General features: G+C 39.3%; 1 protein-coding gene across 1 annotated transcript in view; it reads left to right on the top strand.

Moving 5' to 3' along the window:
• The first annotated feature begins 534 nt into the window (after positions 1-534).
• GRB14 (growth factor receptor bound protein 14) overlaps positions 535-27233 on the top strand; it is a 67428-nt gene continuing 40729 nt past the window's right edge. The window contains exons 1-2 of the mRNA XM_049813557.1: positions 535-677; positions 2363-2495. Of these exons, the coding sequence (XP_049669514.1) occupies positions 535-677; positions 2363-2495 (276 nt within the window). The remainder of the gene's footprint in view (positions 678-2362; positions 2496-27233) is intronic.

Here is a 27233-nt window from a genome sequence, read left to right on the forward strand (position 1 = left end):
GCTGCGGGCCGCTCGGCGGGGCGGCCGCCGCCTGAGGAGGCAAAAGGCGGCGCCCCCTCCCCTCAGCCGCCCCGGCCCTCCCGTCAGGCCCGGTCCGGCGCCCCGAGCGGGCCGGGTGACGCCGCGGCCTCGGCTGCCGGGGCCGCGCACCTGCCGGGGCCCGCCTCGCTCTACCGCCGGGCCCCCCCCTCCTCCCCCTCCCCGCCGTGGCGGAGGCAGCCGAGAGGGCACGGCTCGCCCCCCCCTCCCCGCCCCGCCCGCCCCGCGCTGCCTGCCCGTCGCTGCGCGGAGCCGGCGGCCGCCCGCCCCCGCCGCCGCCCGCGCACGTGTGCCGGAGAAGGCGTTCGGTGCCGCTCGCCGCCCGGGCGGCGCTTCTCCCCCCCCCCCCCCCCCCCGCCGCTCCCCGCCGCCTCCCCCATCCTCCGCAGCGGGAGCGGAGAGCAGCCTCCGCCCGACGCGCCCGGCAGCGCCGGGGCCGCTCGCCGACGTGCCTCCCGCGCGGGCGGCCGCCCAGCCAGGACGTCGCCGCCGCCGATGGCCGCCCCGCTGCCCGGTGTGCGGCGCGGCGCAGGGCCGGCGGCGGAGCCCGCGGGCGGCGGCCCCCGCGGCGCGGCGGGCTCCCCCTGCCCGCTTCCCCGGTCCCCCGGCGGGGACGCGCCGCCCTCGCCCCCCGACAGGTAAGGCCGGAGCCCGGGCGGGCGCCGCCAGCCCTGCGCGCTCCCTCCCCCGAGGGCCCGCCTGCTGCCGTCTAGGGGCTGGCAGGCGTCCTGCGGGCGGGAGCGCGGGGCCGGCGGGGCCGGAGGGTGCCCGCGCCCCGCGGCGTGGTGGCGGCGGTGGGCTGGGGAGGGGGCGAGGCGGAGGAGGGGGGGGGCGGCCTTGCCCGGGGCCGTCCCGTTTCTCCCCTGGAACTCAAAAGTTGTTGCCCGGCCCTGCAGACACTTCCCTCCGCTGCGGATGCGTCTCCCCCCACCCCTCCGCGCCGGCTTTTTTTTTTTTTTTTTTTTTTTTTTTTTCCTTGAGATTTCGCAGTTTGAGGTGAAAAGAGACGACGTTGCCGAGCCGGCCCCTTCAAACTGAACCGAGCCACTACTTTCTCCGTGTAGTGTCCTACAGCGTTCGTGAGAGAAACTGTTCCACCGTTAGCGATGCCGCTGTAATTGCCGTCAGTGATGTGCACCCTGTTCGTTACCTCTCGGGCTGTTCTTAAAGGCATTGGTCTCTATTCTCAGTAAAGGAAGCTCTGAGCTAGGTTTTTCGTGAAGCGTCTAATCCGTTTTGGTAGACCGAAGCTTACAAAATCTTAAAATGCTGCAGACAGGATTTTTCACTCCCTAATGCTAAATAGCGCTTCAGGTGAATGTTCGGTGAGGATTTCCAGAAAGTAAAGCATCTCCATTGTGCATCGTTACCTTACTCTGATGGTTTTCTCCGCTTTGTACCAATTAGTATGCGAAATCTGGAGTGATAATAATGAAGGTAATAAAGTTAAATATTACGCTTGGAGCCATCAACTCACACATGTAGAAGAATCCAATTATACGTTCGCAGACTCAAATATTTGAGGTGCTTTGGGTGCTGCTCTCCAGATCAAGTAGACAAAGTGCTGCTCGATATTTTGTGTGGGAAAACCATGCACTGTAATGTACGCAGCAGTCTAAACAACCACGTTATTAATGTGATACTTTAGACCGGTGCATAACTGAGCTCTTCAGCAAGCACAGTAGCGATTATCTTCACTACTCTTGCAAATGCCGCTTGGTGGTACTTCCGAGACAATCAAATTTAAGTAGCTAGCAACTACCGAGACATTTGTTTCGTGATCGAGCTGTGGAGGTTCAAATACAAGAGTAACTGAAAACAGAAATGAGCGTATTGCTTTGCGCTGTTTTGTCTTGTCAGTCACTTTGACTCCTGATTCAGTTGGAAAAAAGTTTCCATTTGTTTAAAATACAGTTGTGACGTACTCGGGAAGTATTGCGGAGAAGTTACATGCATCCACTGTTGTAATATGTGTACGTAGGGAATGGCATGAACACAGGGACAACAAAATATTTACTGATGTCCTTAGGAGCCAATATAAATATATCTGTGCTCTTACTCTGTAAAGACTTACGTATATTCAAACAACTTTATATTCAGAGCAGAATACTTGGATTGCTTTCAAGTAGTGTTAAGCACTGTATGTTAATAGATTCAGCCTACTGATTAAAAAAAAAAAAACCTGCACAAAAAAGCTAATTGCTGCAACCAGGAAGTATTGTGGTGTTAGTGCCTTAGTATTTCATGGATTGTGTTTGGATATTGCAATTCTAACAGTTGTTCTTACAATTATCGCTTGATATTATGTATTTTGTTGAAATAGGATAAAAAAGAAAGATGACAATGTTTTGGAGATCCCATCAATTCCAAATCCTTTTCCTGAGCTGTGTTGCTCTCCGTTTGCATCAGTTTTGTCAGCCAGTCTGTTGCCCAAGGCAACTTCAAGAAAAAAGCAGGTAAGATTTATAAATTATTATTTGACAAATTCTAAATTGCTTTCATAAAAGCTTGAGGAAAGGCTCAGTTACCTGTTAAGTTATTTTTCTAAGAAAGGTGTTCCATATTTCTGTAATTTGGTGAAATTTTCTCTGTGGGTCATTGATAATTGCAGAAAATGAGGTTTTGGAATCTGTGACTTAAGACGTGACGGTACTTTCACAGAGTCTACATGTGACTGTGCAGATTTTTTGGGTAAAGCGGAACCAGGGGCAGGCAGGCAGTACTTTATGTCCTTAAATGAGAAGTTAATTTCTTTCTTCCTTTCCTCCCCACCTCCAGTTACTGTCATCAGTGCTACAGCATGGAGGGTTTTAACAGTCACTGAGCAGCTTCTTTTGTCTGAAGGTCTACTTTTACTAGGATAATTGAATAAAACTGAAATTGATGGGGAAGGAGCAAATGTTGTGTACGTGGCTGTATTTTATATGCATGTGTGTTTATCTGTGTATGGCTGATGTTACTATATTTCCATAAATACCTTAGGCTGTAAACCAAGGGAATTCTGAGTGGGCAGACACACCTGGCAGTGCTCTGTCTTAGTACTGCTCACACACAGTGTATTTGTTATCCTGAGCAGGGGTAGAGGTTGAAGAGGAAGAGTTTCCAGTTAACGGAGATTACTGGTATCGAAGATCTGTTTCACTCCTTGAAAGTTTACCTGTCTCATTTCTGTTTTCTTAAGACTGGAAAGAGTGCTGATAAGGAACACCTGTGGGGTTAAGGGTCTTCTTCACATTCTCTTTTTTGGTGGTCTGCATGTCTTAACAGTTTTAGGGGTAATATTGGAGGTGTAAGAACTTACACTGCTGCTGCTTATTCAGTTTTTAGATTTACGTGAAGAAATTGTGTAGAAGTTGAAATTTCTTGTAGTTGTATTAACTTTTCTGAAGCTGACCAGCTATTGCTGACTCTGTGGCCGTGGCCAGAGAACTTTACTAGCAAAGTCTTGGCCAGCATCTTAAGGAGGAACCTTCTCCTCCCTTCTCCAGTGAAAAACACGTATGTGTCTGGGAAGCCGCACTGGTTCTATCTTGCCATATTTTGCATGTTCTCTAAAAATAACTATGGTGTCTTTCTGGACTACTTTTATTGCTTTTAGTTCTTTCCCACAACAGCAATACTAATCTGAAGCATTTCTGGTCAGTGTGTGTCTAAACATTGCTAATGCAGTGGGGTAAAATTGTACTAGTATCATGCTTGGGCAAGGTGGAAGCATTGACTATCTCTGCAGAGGCAGGAAAAACACTGAATTGGTAACATCTTTCAGAACATAAGGACTAGAAGTCACATTTAAAAAAATTAGTTTAAATTACTCATGTTGCTAGCTTAAATTGCACTCATTGTGGTAATCTTTGTGCTTGCAACTGCAAAGTAGATTTCCCAAGCATGATTTAACACACAAAGGTCAACTATCTGCTTTTGTGGCCTGTCATGTTTAAAATTACTGACTGGCTTGATCAGTTAAGCCAGCTAAATGCTAGCTTCAGTATCTCGGAAGCTGAAATTCATAGCTTCGCTGATTTCACTTCTGTTTCTTTGTAAAGGCTCTTGTCATACCTTTTGTGACAATTTCTGGTCACAGTCCTTTCATTTCTCCTGGTTTTCCATTTAAAAATGTAGTGCACTCTCTGGTAAAAACAGGATCAAGAACAACTGGTTTACTGGCAGAAGTGAGCTAAAAGAATAGTGTCTATGGAGGGCCTGATCCATTCTCAAGTTACCAGAAAAATTGCGAGTGGTCTCCCTGTTATTTTCTGGAGGCATTTTAACAAGATCATGGTTTCTGTCAAAAAGCCTTTCACCTAGGCATGTGTTTATGGCCATTGCAGGAGAGATGGTACTGGGCTCAGTAGACCTTTTGTCAGACTCGGCATGACTGTTCTTATGTTCTTCCTCTAAAGTTATTAAAGGTTAAGGCCAAATGGCAACTGTTGAGTTAAACTTTCATCTTTGAAATTCAGGTTGAAGTCTTCTAAGATGTTTACAAAATTACTTAGGTTTAAAAAGCAGGGAAAGGGAATGCTAAGCAGGTGTGCAAAGAGGAGAAGTGAACTGGCTGTGATTTTGACCTCCCACAGTTTGCTGTGCTTGGAAATGTGTTTCCATCCCATGTTGTTATTTTGCCAATTTGTAACAGCTCTGTCTGCAAATACCTAATCCATATACAAAAATTTCATTTAATATAGCCCCCAAGGTCATGAATATTACTGTTACAGTTTGATAGTTTCCCAACTCTTAAGAGAAACCAGCTACACTTAAGTACTTTTTTTTTTTTTAACAGTGTTGACAGCTGCCAGAATTTTTTCTGTAGCCTCTCTGATGATCTATATATGTTTTCAGTGATTCTTCTTTTAGCTTGCTTTCTTTCTGATTTAGTTTCTTTTTCTGCTGTGTTTTTAATTTCAGGCATCATAAAGAAAAATTACAGAGTGAATTTCTACTTATGTCTAGTAGGTAACTATTATCAAAATAGGTTTTCCTAAAAGAAAAAGTTATGCCTTTTCTGTCTCATTTTTCTCTCCAGAAAAGATTTTCTACTTCCAGGGAAAAAAGAAGTTGTCATAAATATCTACTCTCTTATTCATAACACCTGTGACATCTGAAATCTTTCCTCTTCTGAATAGATTATTAACGTTATTTTGAATTTTTTGTTTTTCTAAGCTGAAGTTCTTACTGTCTTCTGATGATCTTTTATCATAATCCTCTCAAAACATTGAACATGCTGCTTGAACAGCATGTCTGTTTGTGGGGTTGACTTACTGGAAATAAATTTATAAAAGCAAATTGGTAAAAGCCATGTAGCAGAATAGTGAGTTGCCTCTGTGCTTGGGAAGTAGGACATCTGTGTGTCTGAACGTTATTCGGTCTGCCTCATCAATACAGCTGTCCATCTCCTTTCCCCCCCTGCGGTTTGGAAGAGTTTTGTGTTACAACCTCACAGACTCATAATCATGACACGTTCACAGTAATTAGAACAAACTTTCTTTAAGAGGCAACCTTGACTATTTTTTTCTCTTTTAATTTAAAAAAAGGAAGGGAGGGGGAATGATGGAGATCCAAATAAGGAGTAGAAGTATAGAGTCAGTATAGTGACAAATTTTATTATCTTAGAGGGTGGACTAGGAGCTGGGAGAATGGAAAGAACAGGCCTGCATTGAGTTGCTGAGAACATGCAGACTTGTGCCTCAAACGACCTGTTCTCAGTGGAGCATTTCTTGGAGGTGACCCCTTGAAGCTGATGTTATGGTATCACACCTGTATTTGGGAAGGTGGAACTTTGAGTTGTTTCACAAGTGGAGGTGGGTTTATGTATTTAATGTCCCCATCCTCAAGGGAATAATATGGAGATGAAATCAACAGCTGAACAAACGGATGACAAGACCATTTTGGACTGCGTAATCCATTCTGTAAGAAATCATCAAGTTTGTTATCTTGGAAGAAACGTAGGAGGGACTTGGGCGCTTTTGGTGTGAATAATGTTATATTTATATATGTTCAGATAAACTGAATTTTGTGGTTCAGGGTGGAAGACTTTTATCTGAAAAGGCAAAAAAACCCCAGCTTTCCTCTCATGTCCAAACACAGTATGGTCAACTAGGTGCATGGTGGGAAATGTTGCCTTCCTCTGAGGCATTTGCTGTTATTAGGTGGTGGTTGTGAACTTGTGTGGAAAATCTTATTGTGTCTTGGATTCTGTGCTCTCTAAGAAGTGAGAAGATACTGAAAATCTAAACCACTTTGTACTTTGTCTCTAATTATGATCAAAATGGATATTACTAGGGAAAAATGTTAACTGTAAGGAAACATGTTCTGTTCTTTAATATACTTTTGGTTTTCTTTGGCCAAATGAACTAAGAAGAGGTTACTATAGTTTTATGAAAGCTTAGATTTTTAAGTTTTTCTGAAAACAAATCCGGAATCATTTGCAATGGATTGACAGTTCTTGCCCTGCTCAAGGATAAGGCAAAAAGTGTTTCATCACAAAAGTAGTTCAAGGTAATTAGTGCCTTGTTTCTTTAAATTAAATTAGAAGTGCAAAAATAAAACTCAAGTAAATCTCAAGGTGAAAAACACTCAAATCTTTGGAATTTTATCTCGCCTCTTTTGTCTTTCTTGATGTTCTAAACAAGTAGATATTTTTATCATTTAGAATCCAAATATACTCCCACAGTGTTCTTTCCAGGAAATCAGTTGTGTGGAGATCTCAAATACACATTTGATTGTAGTGGAATGGCACTTCTGTTTTTGCATTAACAAAGATTTTCATGTAAAGCTCTTTGGCAAAGAAGAACTGAGAGGAACTTTATGACAAAGAGCAGATGTTTCTTTAAATATGTGCTATTCTAAGTTTATGAATAATACTGAATATTGACTGTTGTAATTGGAGTACCATTTATTTTTTTTACAGCTATAGTTCAGGGTCCTCTAGTGTACCCATTTGAAACCTCATTCTTCAAAATTTTGCATATAATTCTATTAGAGGACATAAATGGCTAAGTATCTGGTACTTAAAGTTCTTCATGACATATCTTTTGGCTGAAATACCTGTTTTCTCTTGACTTTTAAACAATGCAAAAATGAAAGGATTTTTTATTGAAATGTAATAATTCATGAATTTCCAAGCAATTTTCAAGGGTTGAAATATCCTTTCCAACCAAAAGATGCATTAGTTAAATTTAGTCTGTAATTCCAGTCTATCTGTTTCTTGCCAGATTTCTTTCCAGGTCAGAGAGCATTGCACATAACTTACTTTATCAGTTCTCAGTCTTTTTTCCTTCCAGGTCCTAAACATCTATCTGTTTTTCCCATGTCTTCCCCTTAAATTACAGAAAAAAGACTTAGAGTTTGAAAGGTAGAAGGGAAAAAGTCTTTCCAACCAGTTTACAGATTAACAGAAAAAACACCCTGTGCAGAACCAACTTACAGAGCTCAAGGTTTTTACCTGAAGTCTCTAAGACTTGATTCAGTTGGACTTGTTTTTGTGGTGTCTCGTCTGGTGGTCTTCTGCTCATCTGGTTTCTGTGCTCTGGTCTTCATTTAAATGGCTGTACCCTCCCACCAAAGAAAGATTTATAGCTATTAACATAAATGAAAATTACTTAGAGCCCTATTAAAACTTTCTATTTTAGTGCAAGTACCTTTGTGCTTTGACCAGTCACCTTAACGCTGTGTCAGAAAGTCACAGGCCTACAAAGGTAAAAAAATCAGGAGGTGGAGTTGAACAGTTTCTCATTTGAGCAATAAGGAATATCAGCTGGTTTATACTGAGGTGGCCTAGCACAAGCTGTCTGATACATCGAGCTGGGGAAAACTTCAAAATAATCACCTCTTTGTGTCTTTTCTTTTTGTATTTTACTTTATCTTCTTTACATTGGTTCATTCATTAGTGTCTTTCTTGTAGAGACAATTGCTTTCTGTCAAACTTCACATCAGCCCTCAATGTTATTACATATTAACCTTGTACTTTGTTACTGTCCAAAACCAACCCAAACAAAGACTCTAAACATCCTGACTTCACAAAAATAGCATGTCTGAATGTGTTTTTTTTTCCTTTCTAATGAGCAAGAAAACAAGGTCACTCTAACTTTTCTGGTGACTAAGATATTGACTCTGCAAGCTTGTTGTTTAATTCACTTACATCAGTAAAGTGTTTGTTAGGCTTAAATTGTTACTATTTGTAGTAAAATAAAGAAATCGTCAGTACTGGCATTTTAGACATTTTGCCAGTGTTTGTCAAATTGGAATGATTTTAATCATCCTTTTGGTGTTGATTGTTTTGGACTTCATCAGCCTGGAAGTCAAAGCTGAAGTTTGCTGTCTTTTCTGTTAGGACTGTTTTCTCAGTTCAAGAAACTGCCTCTTCTGTCCCATTTGAGAAGTTGTATTTGGAACAAGAAACCTCTGGTACATTGCAGTAGATCTAATTCTTCACGTAGAAAACCTTCTCTGTGAATTTGGAAACATAGATTCTCCAAAAAGTGATTCTTTAATACTAATCTCTTGAATTCTGAGTTGACTACCCGGTATTTCGGTCCTGTGACACCTCTGTAATACTATGTAACTATGAGGTGGCTAGAGCAGACTGATAAAAACAGTCTCAATTTCTTTGAAAATACACGTGACTTGACAGTTAAAGCCAGCTGAAACTGCAGTGAACTTCTGCTTTAATGTTGCTGAGTCACTTTTGATAACTCAGTTTTACCGAGTTTGGCTTCAAAAGATTAAACTCTGATGAATGGAGCTTGAATCCTCATAATTTTCAGAAAAGAATGAGATATGATAGATACTAACACTGTTCTTACTCATAATTGTTCCCAGGCATAGGTGCATTTGTTTAGGGTTAGACTGGAGAACTGAGAAGTACAGGTCATTTTGTCACCTGCCATAGACAGATCCATGATTAAATAAATATTTTATTGACAGATCTTTTTCCAGGTGGCTTCTCATTGGTGGCATTGTCAGTAAGTGATACTGTGGTAAGTGGGGGATGCATCAGTATTGTAACAACAGAATGCTATTCACATCTTCCCTTTACAGACCACTGGCTGATCAAAATAGATAAACATTCCCATCTGACTTCCAAGGACACACAGTCTAGGTTAATTAGAATAGTGTTTAGTAACATTCATAATTTGATAATTTATTCTAGATTAACATTATGATTCATAGTGAAGAAATTATGTGGATTGCCATTTAAAGGCATTATTAAAGTAGAAGACCTGAATTCTGTTGCTTTTTTGAAGCAGTACTCCTCCCAAAACACACTCCTCTTGTGTTTTCTCTGCATTTTGTTTTTCCTCAACTTTCTCTTCTGGTCTTATAAACCTCTGCGGGCCTGTTCTAGTCTACTTTTGTGATCTCATTGACCAGTATTGTAAACACCAGCTTTATTTCATGTTCTGTTATTTTTATAACATAAACAATTTAATAGTTGTGAAGCAACGTAATAGTCGCGTAGTATTGAATGAGATGAGAGTAGTTAATGATGAATAGTTAAATTACCTGAATTGCTATGGGTTTGGTAAAGCTGGCAATTTAGAAGTTTTCTATTGTGGGTTGAAACTTTGACCCCCTTTGAATTAAAAGCTGTGCAACAGATGGAGAAAGTACCAAGCAGTTTACCATATGTTTTATAGTGCTTTAACATAAGATGATCGGGAATTTTATTATTTTATCATAGTAAAACTTTGTTATCCTAGTGTTAGGGCATTAACTGAAGAATGGAGCTCAAACTCAGATCGATTTCTGTTAGGAGTTTTCGTGCAATTTTTAGTATATCCTTGGACTGTTGCATTCTGATGTTCTGAGAGTTATTATCTATTCAAAGAAGAGCTTGAGAACTATAGAAACAAGCAGAGGAATATCCCTGTCCTACTTCTGTGCATAAGCTTTGCCACAGTAAGAATAATTAAGCTTTTGCATAAACAAAACATACCTCCATATGAACATCAATATCAAACCTGGTTAGTTTTCACCAGGTGGAATTAACTCGATCATACATATAGAGTAGTCTTAAATATTTATGATTGGTAAAACAATTTTATATTTGTTATACATGTGTATCCTCTTGTAAATTATTTAAAATAGATAGCTGAGGACTGACTTGTTCTTTCACATGGTAATTGCAGAGCCATTAATACAATATTTTTTTATTATTTTCCCAATTTTTGCTTCATGATCTTTTTAACTCTTTGCAGTGGTAATCTTTATGCTGTGCCAATGTATTTAAGAGATCTAGCTAGTGGAAATTGGACCAATTGGATGTGGGACTACTAATGACAGAAAAAGGACTCCTCATTTTTAAATTGCCTCCTTACATCTCTTCCATGCTTTACTTGCTTTTGCTTTCAGGACCAAGTTTCCATTGTGTAAGAAAAAGTATAGAAACTGGCAATAAACCTGAGATCTCTCAGCCTTCTCACCACCCTATTTCATACAATGTAGTAGTGGACAACTGATTTCCAAGTCTTGACATCTGTAGATTACTTAGATGAGTGTCTTTAGGATGAGAGTGGTCTGTTTGGTACTTGTATAGCAGGAACTATGATGGCCAGGCAGTGGAAGGGCATCAGAATCCTGTTACTGGCAATTGATGTAGATCTCTCTGCGTGTGTGTGTATGTGTGTGTGTGTGCATTGTTTGTCTTCAACATGTTTAGAGCTGTTACTTCTGAGGGAATTCACACTTTTATGACTGCCTTTAATTTGGAAATGAAGAGAAAGGCATACCTTCAAGACAGCGTACTTAAGCATGTCTGTCATGTTAAGAGTCCTGATGGGAGTCACCTCACAAGGGAATATTAAAAAAAAACCAAAAAGCTAATCAGGCCAAAGAAAATTTTTCAAGAAGGGCAGCTGTGGGAGGAGGAATTAAGAGGAAGAAGAAACTAGACCTCTCTGTTCTAGTAACAGCGTGAACTTTCTTTTCTCCTGTTTCAGCCACAGAACATTCATTTGCAGCTAATCAGCTCATATTTTAGCCCTATAGTATATATGATATTGAATACTTAAGTCTCAAGAGAGAAATGTATATCAGTTATCTTAGGGGTGTGCCTGTGCATGTAATTAGGGTACTGATGAATTGTTCCTGCCTATTTCTGGTATGTATGCATATGCTGCATACCAGTACATCTCTCTCTTTGCTTCTTAACTTGATATTATATCCACAGGAAAACAAGATACAGTAGATTGCCTTGTGATCAGAATTAGATTTTTCAGAGACTGCATTCTTAGGCTATAAATAACCTTTTTATATTAGTTATGTTATGATAACTCCTGTTACTGATTACATTAAGACTTGGAGTTTATGAACAGCTGCAGGCACTTGATAATGGCACAGAAATGGTATCAACTGTTGAGAAATAGGCTGGAAGTTTGCAAGAATTTATTCTCATAATCACTAGAATTTACTGCTATGTAGTGAGAGGGAAGCCCATGCAATATGAGGGTTTTCTTATAACTTAATTGACAGAACTTTGTTATCAGTGTGCTTTTCAATCAGGCTTGAACCTATTGATTGTGAAAATAGGCAGCTGAAAAGCTTTGCAAAGAGCATGCATTAACAAGGCTTTAAGATCCCACAAGAGCAAGGTCATTTAGACTGCTTGTGATGCTGAAGAAGAAGGTTTAAATCCTTCCCTCAATTTGAAGTGATGTGGATAGCAAGTCATTGCTCCAAATTGAGCAAAGCTGGCTCTTCCTAGTGTTTTTATAATCAGTAGTTCTGAAAAAAAAGAGATATTTCACAGCTAAAAGTTTTAATTGGCAGTATTCTGATAGGCTCTAGTCCATGATTAGTCACTTGTGTAATAGTAAATTACTTTGAGTTTATTGTATTCAGGTAACTTCAGAACACGGAGCTTTCAAAGGAAGTTTGCGTGTTGTCTCCTCTGGGCAACTCACTGGGCAATGAGATCCATTTTTACCCAAGTGTCCACATAACTACTCATTAATATGATCTTAGGATAATATCCTTCTCATTCATGGAAATAAGGAACAACCATGAAAAGGATATGCTGTGGGTTTTGTGCTTTTTTTGTTGTTGTTGTGGGGTTTGTTGGGTTTTTTTTTTTTCCCTTAATGTAAGATCAGAAGTCAGTTGAAAGGATTTTGGAAAAGGGTTCCTCTTAAGTTACTTCTGAGAAAGTTTTGTACTTTGTCCTTTGTACTTCTGCACATGAGACAATGACCTTATTAAATAACACTGAAGTTCAAGCATTAATACATTTTTGAAGTAAGTTAAGTATCCAGTAGGAGGTTTGTAACTGTTCTTTTTTAGCAGGCATTGGGCAAACAGATAGAAGAGTCATAGGTATGAAAGATAATGTCAGTCTTGTAATGTTAACACTTCGGCAGTAGCTGGCAAAAGCTTATGTAAGGAATAGACTTTGTGGAAAATTGGAATATGTAACTGCTGTGTCAACCAAGCCCTATAGAAGACATAAGATATTCTAAAGTAAGAGGTCTTTGGAACAGCTGAATGATGAACTCATCATGGTCGAGTGTTATTTTTCTTGTGGGATGGAGACTTCCCAAATCCTGAATAAGTTTATAAAACAGAAACTACTCAGCTTTTCAGGCCCAAAGGAGGGGCATTTGTAGGATAACTGCAAAGAAGCAGTGTTAGTGGAGAGGAAAGGACTGGGTAGGTCTAGGCTTTTACTATAGAGGTATTGTGGAGAAGTGATGAAAAAATAGTCCCAGTCTTTGTATTTGGGGCTTATACATTGATATATACCTTCTATGAATCTCCCTTAATCTCTTCCTAAACTATTCCAGCAGCATTACAGTTTTGAAGTAGGGATTGTACTTACCTAAGTACAAAAATCATGACCTGGGAAATTATTCGTATAGACTCCTCTAAATAAGATTGAAGAGAATATTTACTGTTGTGACTCTGAGATAAAACACATTACTGATTCAGTCCAAGTAGTCTTAATGTACAGTGAGGAAAATACATGGTTTGTGGAGCTCTCATACTTGCTTGAATGACTGCTATTGGTTGATTTCTATGTAACAGAAATACTAACATGAGAAAGGCTTCTTTTTCTCAAATGAAACTAGCTCTGTCAAAAGGCAAACATATAGAGACGGTAAAACTGAAGCCAGTGATTCAGCTGTGGCACCAAGAAGCTGCCTTATGTGTCTTTGTCCTCTTACTTTATTCCTGCAACCCGTGTTTCTCTTTGCTTCGGTTCTCTGTGTATTATTAAACACTTTTTCCTGTGGAAAACTGACGTGATAAAAAATTGTTTTCTAATACAACCAGCCTGTAATCTTGACTGTCAGAAAGTACAGTTGCTGAGAATTTTTATTGAAGAATCTTGTTATAAGTATGTTTAAGGGTCAGTTTGACCCAGTTATATTGTAGCTGTGACCAGGGGAAAGAAGGAAGCTGACACATGGGTTAGTAGTTGAAGGATAGCATTAAAAAGGAGGAGTTCAGAGTTCATGTGGTACATGTTTCTTGGCCAGCAAAAGGACAGTGATCTGCTGAGAACTATGAAATGACATATTTGGAGATGGCTTTTCAGTGCAAGGTTTGGGATCTAGGGTTATCTTGCTTTGTCCTTAAACTGCTCCAGCATGGTGTGTTGTTTGTAATACCTGGTTCATCCATGGAAAGGCTAGAGGAGGAAGAGCTAAAGTTGAATTGTGCTAGTTCTTTTTGTGGTGTATTAGTCTCTTAAAATAGAAGCATTTAATATGTGGGTAACTGTATGAAGAGAGATCACGATGGCTCAAACTTCATTGTGAAGTTCCTAGGTACGTTATAATATATATGTTGCTTTACAGGTAATATAGTCTGTTCTAGTGCAACTGTTTCTGCATCGGAATCAGTCATTATCACCCTCTAAGAGGGTGTACTGTATGTTCTGTTTGAGGAATAAGACCTTGTTACATTTATTTGTGTAAAGGACTATAAGAGTAGAAAGACAACAACTCACTCAATCACTTCTAAACCTTTCTTTTGTGGGGTGGTTTTAAAGAAAATAGTTATTTGCTAAACGCATGCAAAGGTACCAATGCAAAAAATACCCTGTGTGTGTTTCCACACACACATGTTGACAGTATTAACTGACTCTTCTTCTAGTAAAGAGACAAAGTGACTGTCTGTGCCAAGCAGACAGGAGCACACTCTCAAGGAAGTGCAGATAGTACCACAAATAACTCACCTGACTTTGTTGGCCTTGTGTGATCACTTTCTGCCTTAGCTTAAAGAAAAAACGAGTACCAAAAATAGCATCAAAGGTTTTTATAAACCTTAATGAATTTATGCTCTGTAGAATTTTTCTTCATCTACAGAAGCAAAAACTGAGTCTAATTTGCTCTTGTTCCCTATAAATGCCCACATTCCTGTGTTATGTCTGGCAGAGCCAGGAATAGATCAGCTGTTGTGAGTCCATATCCAGTGCCTTAAGTACATCACTGACCTTACTCTACTAGCATGATATCTCTATTCCATATGTTCTTATAAAACTCTTACTTGGAGCTACTAACTCTTAGTAAGAGCTTTTCGATTCTTGCCCACTCAATTTAGTCATGCTTTCTTTAGTGGCAAGAAGTAGAAGTGGTTTATATTTTGAATTATCTAAAAAGTGTCTGCACAGTGTTTTCAGAACTGTATCTGGTAGCTTAGTGACAAAAATAGGAGTGAAAAGCTGCATGAACATAGTCATTTTACAGAGCTCTCAGGCAAGTCAGCTGGATCTGATTTCCTTCCTGTCCACCAGCACGAGCAAAATTCTTTGCAAACCTGCCGTGGACAAGTCAAATCTTTTACTTGTATAAAACAAAAGTGGTTATATATGTTTCCCTGAAGGCATAATTGGCTTTCAGAGCCTTTTGGTACCTCACATTTATCAACAGAACTCTTGACTTTCACATCGTGAAGTGGTTCTGCAAGGCTTGTACTTAGAAGTTGAGATGTCCTTTGTTTTATTTTGTTTTGTTTTACTTTATTTTAATTTTATTGGTGTTTGTGAAGTTTAAGAGGTGAAAGTATTCCTCAATGTCATTTTTAGTACTCTTCGGTGCAACTGATGTGTACTTTCATTAGTATAAGTAAATTACTGTAGTATTTTTGTTTAAAATCAAGTCATATCTGAATATTAGAATTTTATTACAAAGTCTAACACAACACTTAAGTTTTTGCTTACTTCCTAAATAGGTCTGGTCTGTATATCTGACTGGAGAAGATAAAATACAGATAATCGCACTGAGGAAAATAATCCTCTGCTTCACCTTGCAGCCAAATAGGTCAATATTATTCATAGAATAAAAAGCTGCATGTGCTTTTCAAGAGCCAAGGACCTTCAGTACTCAGGGGTAAGGAAAAATGGCTTGGGTTATTTTTGTTTCTTTCCCAATAAAGCCACTAATGCGATGCACCAAGATTTATAGTTACTGTTTGCCAAACATTTTTCTGTAAGATCCAAGGAAAAAATACAGTAGAGTTTTTTGTTCTGGTGCTGCAAACATATGCATGTCTAATATTCCTGTGAGTAAAATGCTTACAGGATCAGGCTCTGGTACCACAAGTTGTTTTCTGAATCTTACAGCAAAATTTTGAAGCTACATTATAGAGTTTTGAGAACATGCTCCCATAGGAAATAAAAACTGTGTGCCTGAAAGGTAAAAACCTAATTGCAAACACTTGACATTTATCATAGCTATCTCTAGTAGAAAAGGATGTTCATTCCAAATGTTACAGAATTAACACTTTAAACTTGATCTCTAGAATAGTTTTTTATTCTTCTGATTTCTCAAAACAGTAATAAGGATTTTGGAGTGGAGCTTAAGAGAGGAAAAATAAAAGTAAATAAATACAGTACCTTAAACCTAGAAGATGAGTTTCTATGGACCTGTTGCTGCTATAGACTCGATGTAAAATGAGTGAAAGTTAAACCGGAAACTTTATTATTAATAGAGCTGAGGAAATGCATGATATCTGCTGTATCTTAACTGGGTTTATGGCTTTATTAAAAGCTCTTGTTTTAAAGCTAACTGAACAAGGATCAAATGTCTGTCTCCAAACAAATTCTCTTTGTGACTTGGCATCAGTTTCTTACCAGGTTTTTTCCATCTTGTATGTCTCAACCAAGGACCACAGGTTTTGAAAGTTTAGGAAAATATTTGTCTTCACTTCCTATTCCATGCCAGTATTTTATGACTATTTGAAAGCTGCAGGTAAAATGCCAGTGCATTGTAGGTTTTAGTTCCTGGGGGGGAGCCGTATTCTTTTTGTATTTATGGTGTTTGTTCTTGTTCATCAACAGAATTTACCTAAGCCCTACTGATTTTAGGATTTCGAGAAAGTGATTTAGCATGAAAATAGATGCTTTGAATCCATGGATTCTGAAGTATTTTTACTGGTGCCATTGGCCTGTTACATAGCTTTTGCCGCTTAAAAAACTGTCAAAACAGAAAATTCCATGAAATCATATTGTTTATCTTTAACTTGCCAGTATATGGTTTCACATGTCTTGGAGACAAGATTTTTTTTCTAGAGTTTTGGGATTACTGCTCATCTGCTCATCATTACTGCTTACTGCTCATCATGAGAGTTTGCTCATCTCCAGTTACTGAGGGAAAAGCACTATCAATATGATCTAGTGAATTTTAGCATGGATTATTGTAATATTTGCCAAGTCAGTTCTGAATGCTTCTAGGACATGTACATTAGATGTATGCTAAATAATATACTTGCAGTAACTTCCTATGAAACTACAGTAGTCTGCATAGCTGATACATTATTGTTTGAGAGTTATGATTGCCTAATACAAATAATTTTTGCAGAATGTCTGCAGTCTTCACCTATGGTGAGCAATGTTTCTGATGCAAACTGCTTGTTCAGGAGTTACGAATGAAATATCCCATACCACAGTTCTAGCATCTGTTCTAATAATTTGGTTTACAACAGGATTATTGCTTAGTCATGCTGCATAAAAACAGAAAACTGTTTTTCTGCTATTAAGCATGTTATGAGACCTTTAAAAAAAGATTATAGCTTGCCTTACCATATAAGCAATGCAAAATTTTACTCTTTTTGATGAAGGAAAGAAAAAACCCTGACTTCCTTAGTAGAACCACATTAATGAAACCAGACTTGTTATGCAGATATTTGATACATAAAGTAAATATGTGAGTGGGGTGATCAACAACTTGAGTTCATAAAACAGTCTTAAATTTCACTTGTAACATTTTATGTGACACATTTTCAGGACTTTGTTGCGTTGCAGAGGTAGAAATTGCATTATTTTAAGTAAGAGGGGAGTTTTGCTGCCACTTTGAATAAAGGTAGTTAAGAATCACAGAATTAAACTCTGTAGATTCAGTGCATCTATTCTTATGCTCAGTTACTTTCCTGAAACCCTAAGATCAGAAGCACTGAAGAATATTTTGTTTGCTGGAAAAAGCCAGGGAGAAAATGCAACACTGTAACCACTGGGTGTAAAGTGCTAGAATACAGTCTTTACCCCTTTGCTTTTTGGTTTTGTTTTGACAGTGAAGACAAGGTTCTGAGTGATAGAAATGCATGCTGTTCTGGTTATTTTTATAGGCAGAGGTATCAGTATGGGCCTTTCCAAGGACAGAAGATGAGTTTTCAAGCTCTTCAGTTGGTTGCTTTCTAGTTACTCCTACCCCAGTGTCTTCTGTAATTGGCTTTGAGTAGGGCTGGATTCACATAAACAGAGTGACATTTACTATGTCCTTAGTCTTTTCTTTGCACTGCCTCTCCAATATTTGGGTTATGAAAAGTTAGGCTTCAAGGAATATTGCTAACTACTTTGTTCTGCTTCATGTTATCACCTGGATGAAGGTTGGCGAGTTCTCTGAAAAGCAGACATGAGTTTGTCTTCAAGAAGAGTAACATTGCCTGCAGTTATGCCAATAACTCTGCAGAAGTGTGTATGGCATTTAAATCGGTCTTGTGATCCTGACTTTAGCATGGGTTGCTAATACATTTGCTTAGTGTAAATAAACAATGTTTAAAATAAACAGGGTTATATTTAATTTTTCACTTGATTTTTTTGATTTCTGTGGTGTAATAAGAATTTTTCTTTTCTGATAAATGTAGGGGTTTTTATTTCATCATATGAAGTATATGTTTGCATAATATGTATATATATGTGTATGTAATTGAATATTTGTTACTGTGCCCTTTTCTCTGTTACTATAATTCTGTACCTTGTGCAAGAAATTGATTTTGCTTACAGATTAATGTAGTTTTTAAATATAGTGTCATAAATGCGTTTCAAAATATTAAAATATGCCGCTTTAGAAGGCTATGGTGCTGTTCCTAATGGAGGATTGTTGGAGTCCACTTCCACAGGCTTTGGATCAACCTTAAACACAACATACTTTTTCCTCACCCTCTCTGGCTAACACCTTAATAGTGGATGGTCCATTATGTATTTTGGGAATCAGGGTAACACTATGTGGTGTTTCTCTGTAGCCACTGTAGCTTGCCTTTTTTTTATTATCTCCCTAAAAAGTGGAAGCAATGCAAAATCATTACGCCTACGTACACTAGGATCGCCTAGTGTAACTCTGTGCATTGGTGGTATCTATGAAGTTAAAAATACACACAGAACTGAAGTATGGAAATATGACTCTCTGCTAAGTCAGATATATTAACTTCTAAGAACTTAGTTCAAACAAACTGTAAGTAATTCAGTAGTTCGATTTATTTTGTAAATGTGTAGATATTTTTCAAAAATTCATTGCTGTATAATGTGCCTGAATCATTGTTAATAGACTCTTCTGTTACTCAGAGGCTTTTAATATACCAGCAGTGTGAAAAATGAAATGCCACTGAAATATTGCTGCAGTATTAAATGGTTCTCATGAGCAATTTACACAGGACACAGCATATACTTCTTATGGCATAAGTCCAGTGGGTCTAAAGTAGTATATGAACACATAGCTCTTACTGATTTGGGATGTATGGTATTCTTTTAGATTACTTCATTGTTTGAGTTGGAGAGAAAACCTGTGAACATACAATTTTAGTGTGATTGATTGGTACAGATTAGATTATACTACTGTCTTAACAACATGATCATATGCTACTTTTCTGGTATAGTAACTTCCTTTTCAGATTTAGATGCGTGCAAGATGTGCTCTTACAAAGTTGTATCCGAACAATTTGGTATATCTCTGTTTACACTCCTCAAAAATAATCTTTTAAAACCTGTGGTTTAACTTTAACTTCCCAGCTCTCAGCCTCTCAATCCTGTGGTTCCCTCCCCTTCCTCTCTTCCTCCCTTCAAGACCCCACCCAGTCTCAAATCTTCAGTTGTCATAGTTATTTTATTTTGGGCTGTTCTTTGGTGATTTGTATGTTAGGAGATGAGGGTGTTCTTGCAGCATGTACTTGTGTTGGACTCCTCTGGTATGCACACAGCAGTACTTGGTGCTGTGTGGGAGGGGAGAGATGTGTAACTTAGCTCAATCTAGCATTCAGAAGGCTAGGAAACTCAGTTTTAACTGTACTGTATATTTTAATGGATTGCTTTTCTTTTTTGGTGTTGAGAGGTGAGCATCGTTCTCTGAGGAAACTTAAGGTTTTTTCTCTTTTGACAGTGCATGGTGAGTAAGACTTTTCTGTGCATTCTCTCCTATTTTAAAAAAACAAATATTTTCACGCTACTATCAAATTAGCTGTCAACATTAACTGGCTTTACTTCTCTTTATCTGTGCACTTTGTAAGCTCAAAATAAAAATAATGGAAGTAGGAGGAGGAAGCAGCACAGGATGTTGCCTTAGGTACGTAGGTATTAGGTTACACACAGTTGCAAAAATTCTCAAAGGCATGTGTCCTCACTGAGGGCTCACTGTATGCCAAATTTAATAGTCCTGTTTATGCTTGTGATGTTTGTATATGTGCATGTAGAATTCCTCCTGAAAGAATCTCTTCTCTCTATTCAGAAGGTGCTTCTGTTATTTCTGTAGCAATACCCTAATTTCTGGAACTGGAGTACTGCAGGGAGGGAAGGCAGGAAGGCAGGCAAGAAAGAGCCTTGCTTGTAAGGGGTAATATGCATGTATAAATTTGTTTTTGTTTCTCGTGGACATTAGAACCTTAGACATCACCTTTGACTTAAGTGCAACTTTTATTTTTCGTAATACAAGAAGGACCTGGAAATGTAAAAATGTTACGTTAGCACTGCATAGTCAAGAGAAACTTAAAGATTAGCTCATGAAATATTATTTTAGGCTGTTGATCATCCCCAATCATTATTTCTTAAATTCATGGAATGGGTAATTATGTAAGTAGTCTAGTTTAGTTATGGTACTGCAAAAATTGCAAGTCTCTTTTCCTGTCTCTCTTTTCCTGTCTTTCACAAAAGGTAAAATTTTGCATTATCAATGTACTAATCTGGCTGTTCTGCCAATTTCTTAATTCGTGGGGTTTTCTCATTTTCATTCCAAATATCTAATATGCTTTGTCCAAAGTTAGTTCATACTTCTTTCTGTTTTAAAATCTGATGTGAAGTACTTATCACAGGTGCCATGCTTTATTCTTAAGTAATATATTTTTAACTAAAACTCAGGGCCTCGTTTAGATTCCAAGGGGTCTTTTAGCACAGGCAGAAAAATGACTTGCTTAATAAGCATGGGGAATTATGCATATTGAGTACTACTACAACCAGATTTATAGTGTGTATATAGACTAGACGTATAATTAATCCAACACAGTTAGACTAAATGTCTTCTTTATCTTTTGTATGAATAACTTAGTACTTCTCTAAAAATGTTTTTAAGAAATTAGATTTAAAAGGTCATAATGCATTCAAAACATTGTTTTACAGTCAAAGACTGATCAAACACCCGCAAGTCTACTAGACTTGTGATGTGATAAGCAGAAGAGTACTTACGCAGCTGATGTTGGATGCAAGATGTATAAACAGTGAAGGTTGTAGGTTTTTTCCACAGCAGCTGCGAACTTCATAGCGTGCTAGGTCACACAATGTTAAAAAGCCTTGGGTACATAGGCAGTATGTATTGCAGCGGAACAATTTCTAGTGATTCTTGAAGAAATTGCAGTGTCTTTTAAATGGAAGAAATATTGATTAGAAAATGAGGATGTGATTTAGATTGCTCAAATCTAGGACTGGTATAACCATGCAAATTTCAAGATTCTTTTGCATCTTTATTCCATCTATTTTTCTGGCCTGAAATCACACGCTGTTTTAATCAACACTTGCCCCTCCCCCAAGGAAAAATGGTCACTTAAGCCAAAGCGTACTGAGAATTAGTAATGTCTGTCTGCAAGGCTAAGAGCATGAAAGTAATTTTTCGGTTTTGCATTTGAAAGGCCAATGTGCTAATCCAGGAATTTTACATAAGGCACTTTAAGTGACATGATAATGGTGTCATTAAATGGATACCTTTTATAAAATAACTGGAGGCAGACAAAGCATTCATGTATGAAACATCTCTTCATAAGGACAGTTTGAAAAAGTCATTTAAAGATGCATAAACAACACCTATGCCCTTTTCGTCTTTTGTACAGTAATAAAAATAAAAGAAATACAATAATAAATAATATAATAAAATAATAAAATAAAAGAAAGGGTAACATCCTCCAAAGATTTGAAGACAGATGAGAGGTTTAAGTGGGAGATGGACCTGAGTGTGCTTTAAAGACTTTAGGAGCAGTGGTTGGAAAACCTGTGGTGGTTAAGTATTTGAATCACTGTAAGATCTTACTCTTAATGGAATATTTTGTTTCATGACTTATTGGGGGGTCTGACAGAAGATAATGGGGATAACCACAGGTAAACCAGTAAGATGGGCCTGACTGGAAATTCAGTATAGAATTAGATTTTAGAGATAAATTACCAGAATAAAGCATCAGGATGTGCTGCTACTGGATCTGCAGAGTTTGATACAAACAGTAAAGGTTGTGAGCCAGAACAAGAGTGGAGGAAGTCTGAGGAGAAGGAATATATATGGGAATGGGCAGAGACCCAAACTGGATTCAGGAGACTGGTATTGTGTTTTCTGAAAAAAGTTTATGTTTAAAATTGCTAGAAAGCCAAGCTAGTATGTAGGCTTAAGGAAATGTCTTGCCACCTTTGTGTATCTAACATGTGCCAAGATAGCTACATTTTGTTTGGGAAGATCTGGAATTCCTGCTTACTCTTGATACTGCATAAAAACTTTGCAAAACTAGTTTTACAAGTATCTACCTCAGATACTTGTTTGAAGGAGCATACAACTTTCCTGTTAGCTATGAAAGAATTCGTGAACTGCCTAGAATTCAATCACCGGTCGTATTGTACTTGCAGATACTAAGTTACCTACTCAGGGTGGAGGCTGACTTGATGCTAGAGATTTAGGTTGTGGATGATAGGGAAGAAGGAGGGCGGTAGACTAGCATTTTCTGTCATTGTGGAAGAGGTCTGGTTAGGTCCAGGGACTGTTGAGAAGAGAACTACTGACAGGCCCTCCTCAGGGGAAGGTATTGCAGGACTTTTGCACTCCCTGATGATGTTGGCCAAATAAATCTAGATCTGATACTATACTTGAGAATGGTTCTAGGACCAATTTTTGCTTTGAATGTGTACTCTTTATACTCAAGCAGGCACCCAAAAGCGGGTTCTGGTATATATATCAGTCATATACTGATTGGCCAATCATGTTTCCTGCTTTGAATAACATGAAACCAGTAAAGCTTCCTACCATTTCTATTGTGTATAAAAATGATCCCACATGTATACATGAAATAAAAATGGGTCTGACTTCAGCAGTCCCTATGGTTCAGCTACTGGGGTGGGGAGGGAGGTTTTATCTATCCTGTGACATTCCAGTCTCTACAAGGAAACAAATTTTACAGAGTATTTTGTACACAAATTTATCAACAATCTTGAAATTTAAAATGTACAGCACTGTGCTGCATAGTTACCATGAAAGGTAGATAGGGATGTATGTGTGCGTGTGTGTGTATGAGAGGGTGAGTAATAAGTGCACACAGCTTTTTAAAAAGTGTTTTAAAATCTCAGAGGTTTAATACACTTGGTCATTACTTGTCCTTTGTATAGTTTGACAAGGTTTAGTGGCACAATTAACGTTGCACTCTGTGTCCTCTCTGTCTTCAGTTCTTGAACAAATCTTTGATATGTTTTTCAGTTTTTTCTTGCCTTCTTTGAACATCTAACGTTCTTCATACAGTAACCAAGGAAATTGGCAGTGTTTAGTGCCCTACTCTGCTCATAACCCTTTTCTGTTGGCAGAAATCCTTTGGGAAAAAAACCAGCTTTTTCATCAATTGAAGAAAGTGCTTGGCCATTTTCTTGCTCTAGTACTTTAGTCTCCTCTTGAATAAATTAGGCTTCAAGAAGTCAGAACTTGACCTTCAGACTGTGTTATCTAGCCTTGAAGTGTATCAAGAGCTGTTGCTGAATAGTTATTTCTGCTGGTAGTAAACCCTGTACTGATTATGCTGCATTGCTGTATATGAAGGGAGAAACTCAACAAACTGCACACCAGGTGTTAGTGTCAGTCCTATGCGAAAAATCGGATTTCCCTTACTTGTATGTCTTCTGTGTGTTACTTTCAACATGCTACAATACATAAGCAAGTACTTGAAAAATTGGAAGATTTTATTTACTTTTAATAAATTGAAGATATGCCAGTGAATACAAGGAAATTGCATCACCTTGCACCAAGGAATTATTCATATTTAAGCTCACTTTCTTCCTCATTTTCATGCTGTTGCTATGGGTACTGGCCATGCCCCGTGCTGCCCCACTCATCATTTTTCTGCCTTTGGGTCAGGAACAGAGGCAGGACAGACCCAACAAAACACCAGCTGCCTTAAGGACCTAAAAAAGAAGTTATGACTGTATGATCATGTATTGGGTTTGCATGGCAAGGTTTTGCTAACAGGCGGGCTACAGGGGTGGCTTCTGTGAGATGCTTCTAGAAGCTTCCCCCGTGTCCAATAGAGCCAATGCTGGCTCCAAGATGGACCTGCCACTGGCCACGGCCACGCCAGTCAGTGATGGGAGTAGTGCCTCTGGGATAACAGATTTAAGAAGGGGAAAAAGTTGCTGTGCAACTGCAGCCAGAGAGAGGAGTGAGAACATGTAAGAGAAACAACCCTGCAGACCCCCAGGTCAGTGAAGAAGGAGGGGCAGGAGGTGCTCCAGGCGCCAGAGCAAAGATTCCCCTGCAGCCCGTGGGGAAGATCATGGTGAGGCAGGCTGTCCCCCTGCAGCCCATGGAGGTCCACGGTGGAGCAGATATCCACCTGCAGCCTGTGGAGGACCCCACGCCGGAGCAGGTGGATGCACCTGAAGGAGGCTGTGACCCCATGGAGGGTCTGTGCTGGAGCAGGCTCCTGGCAGGACCTGTGACCACATGGAGAAAGAAGCCCACGCTGGAGCAGGTTTTCTGGCAGGACTTGTGACCCTGGGGGGGACCCACGCTGGAGCAGTCTGTGCCTGAAGGACTGCAGCCCATGGAAGGGACCCATGCTGGAACAGTTCATGAAGAAATGTAGCCTGTGGGAAGGACTCACGTTGGAAAAGTTCATGGAGAACTGTCTCCCATGGGAGGGACCCCACGCTCTAGCAGGGGAAGAGCATGAGGAGTTCTCCTCCTCAGGAGGAAGGAGACAACATGTGATGAACTGACTGCAACCCCCATTCCCGTCCCCCCTGTGCTACTGTGAGGGGAGGAGGTAGAGAACTCAGGAGAAAAGTTAAGCTGGGAAGAAGGGTGGGGTGGGGGGAAGGTGTTTTAAGATTTGGTTTTATTTCTCATTATCCTACTCTCATTTTGATTGGTAATAAAATTAAACTAATTTCCCCAAGTTGAGTCTGTTTTGCCTGTGATGGTAATTGCTGAGTGATCTCCCTGTCCTTATGAGTCTTTTGTTATATTTTCTCTCCTCTGTCCAGCTGAGGTGGGAAGTGATAGAGTGGCTTTGGTGGGCACCTGGTGTCCAGCCAGGGTCAACCCACCACAGGTCAAAGCTTCCGAATGACTGTAATTCTGTGGTAACACTGGAAATTTTACCCTGCTTCCAGTCCATTTTAGGAAGTAACTACCAAGTGTAAGAGACTAAAGTTTCTGTTTTGAAGTTGTTCAGTTGCTTTCAACCCTTTATTTATGTTTACATTATTTCAAGGCAACCTGGTTTTCATAGTTTAAAGTAGTTATACGAGAACAGATTTATTCTGGCACAGTACAGTACGTAATGGGTTGCCTCGGGAACAGTACAAAGCAAGGCAGGTCAAACTTCCCAAGTCACACTTTCCAAGAATACATATCCAGCTTCTTGAGCCAGAGTTGATAGGCTCTCATCGTATTTCTCATATTTCATCATATTTCTCATGACATATTTCATCTCCTCTCTCTGGCAGATTCTAATGGCTGTCTGGACAGCCAACCTATATCTCTACCAATACACGTGCTTGGGCATCAAAAACGTTAACTTGGAGAGACATCTTTGGTTACCTTTCTTTCTCATGCCTTGCACATGCCTGCAGTTACAACTTCCTAATATTTGTGTCTTTGCTGATACCTTTTCTGCTTGGAACCACTAAAATTCTTATGAAGGACTGAGACCTGGGAGGAGGTGTTCAGTTGACACCCTTAATGCTTTTCCTTTATTTCTTACTAGAATCCTCTTTTTTTCACTGTTCCTTGGCATACTCTGATTTCTTCACAGTCTTTTTCATCACTCTTGTTGCATATTGTATCATTTCCATCTCAGACCTCTGCCCTAACATAAAATTGTGCTTTTTTTCTTAGACCACTTAGACTGCTTTTCTGAACCAGTTAATTCCCTTCTCCACGAGGTTAGCAATTGAATGGTATCTAGACTGAATAGCAATTGGAGGTCTCTGTCTTGTATTAGCGTGACAGCCAGACTTAACTAGTGCATCAAATTACCCACCAGCTACGTATGCAAGCCCTCAGTGTTGTCATTTTTCTTTTGGTCCTATTGATTGTAACTTGGTGGTGTCTGTCACGATCCTTTTGGGTATCCTGCTTGACGAGACTTTTAGGATGATCATAACACAAATAAAATACATACATTTATGATGATATCAACATGGCTTGTGTGGGGGGAAGAGCAGCAACAGCCAGACAACCCAAAGGACCTCTGAATGTAGGGTATTGCAGCATCTGTAGAGATGAGAAGTATGCTACTGACTTCTCAGTTTTCCTGTATGACTGAAGGCTGTTCAGTTTACATACCTCATTTTCATTTTAGAACAAATGATTAGAGGTAAATATTGTCAAAATACACTGAATTTCTGAAATGGTTAGTCTCTCCTTATTACTACATCATCCACTTAACTTTATCTTTCAGCTCCACTTTGCTCTCTTGTTTTAGTGAGCGTCTCCTGCATTAGATGACTACTACATTTTTGCCGACAATTACAGGGCCTGATTTCCACGTCCAGGTGTTCCTGGTATTTTTTTCTGTTCCTGTAGTGGTTTGGATTTGTTGGCAATGCTGACAAATCTGTAATAATGCCACAGTGTATAGCTGAAGGTTTTACATGGTTTGAGTAGGCTTACTAGCTTTATTGCAGGATTTACTCTTTATTTGGGTTTTATGCTTTGGCCGAAGGGAACAATGCTATGTGAATAAAATGAAAGACAAGTTGAAAAGTGCTGAGGGATAAAATGTTGTGTCAGAATAACTACTCTGCAGCGGTTAAACCTTGCTGTTATATACCACCAGAGATACCCAGAGACAGTGCAGGGCTTGAAGGATGTTGTCGTCTGACCCAGCAAGGCAGGTTTTTTGGTCTTATACCAAGTGGCAAAGTGCTTCTGCATTCTAAAACAACTATTTATTATAGTGGGTTAACCTACATAGCCTTTGTCATATTTGCTCTGGACATTCCTTGTACCACTCCAGAAATTCTGAGAAAATTTCCAAACTGTATCTTCTTTAGTTAAAAATCTAAACTTTGCTTAATCTTACAGAGTCTACATTTTTTTTCTCCTCTAGCAACCTCCACGGGAATACATAGGTGATAAAGGTGATGACAAAGGCGTTCTTTGCTTTGAAGCTGTGTTGTACTTCAAGTCAGAACTTCTGTATAAAATTGTAAAAGTGAAAGGACGTTTTAAGAATTTTTTATTTTTTTTAATTTAAAGAATCTATATTAGGACTGCTGCAAAGGAAATGGGAAACTAATTGGTCTCTTAATGGTGTTG

This window comes from Accipiter gentilis, chromosome 1 (genome assembly GCF_929443795.1).
Source record: "Accipiter gentilis chromosome 1, bAccGen1.1, whole genome shotgun sequence".
Taxonomy (NCBI): Eukaryota; Metazoa; Chordata; class Aves; order Accipitriformes; family Accipitridae; genus Astur; species Astur gentilis.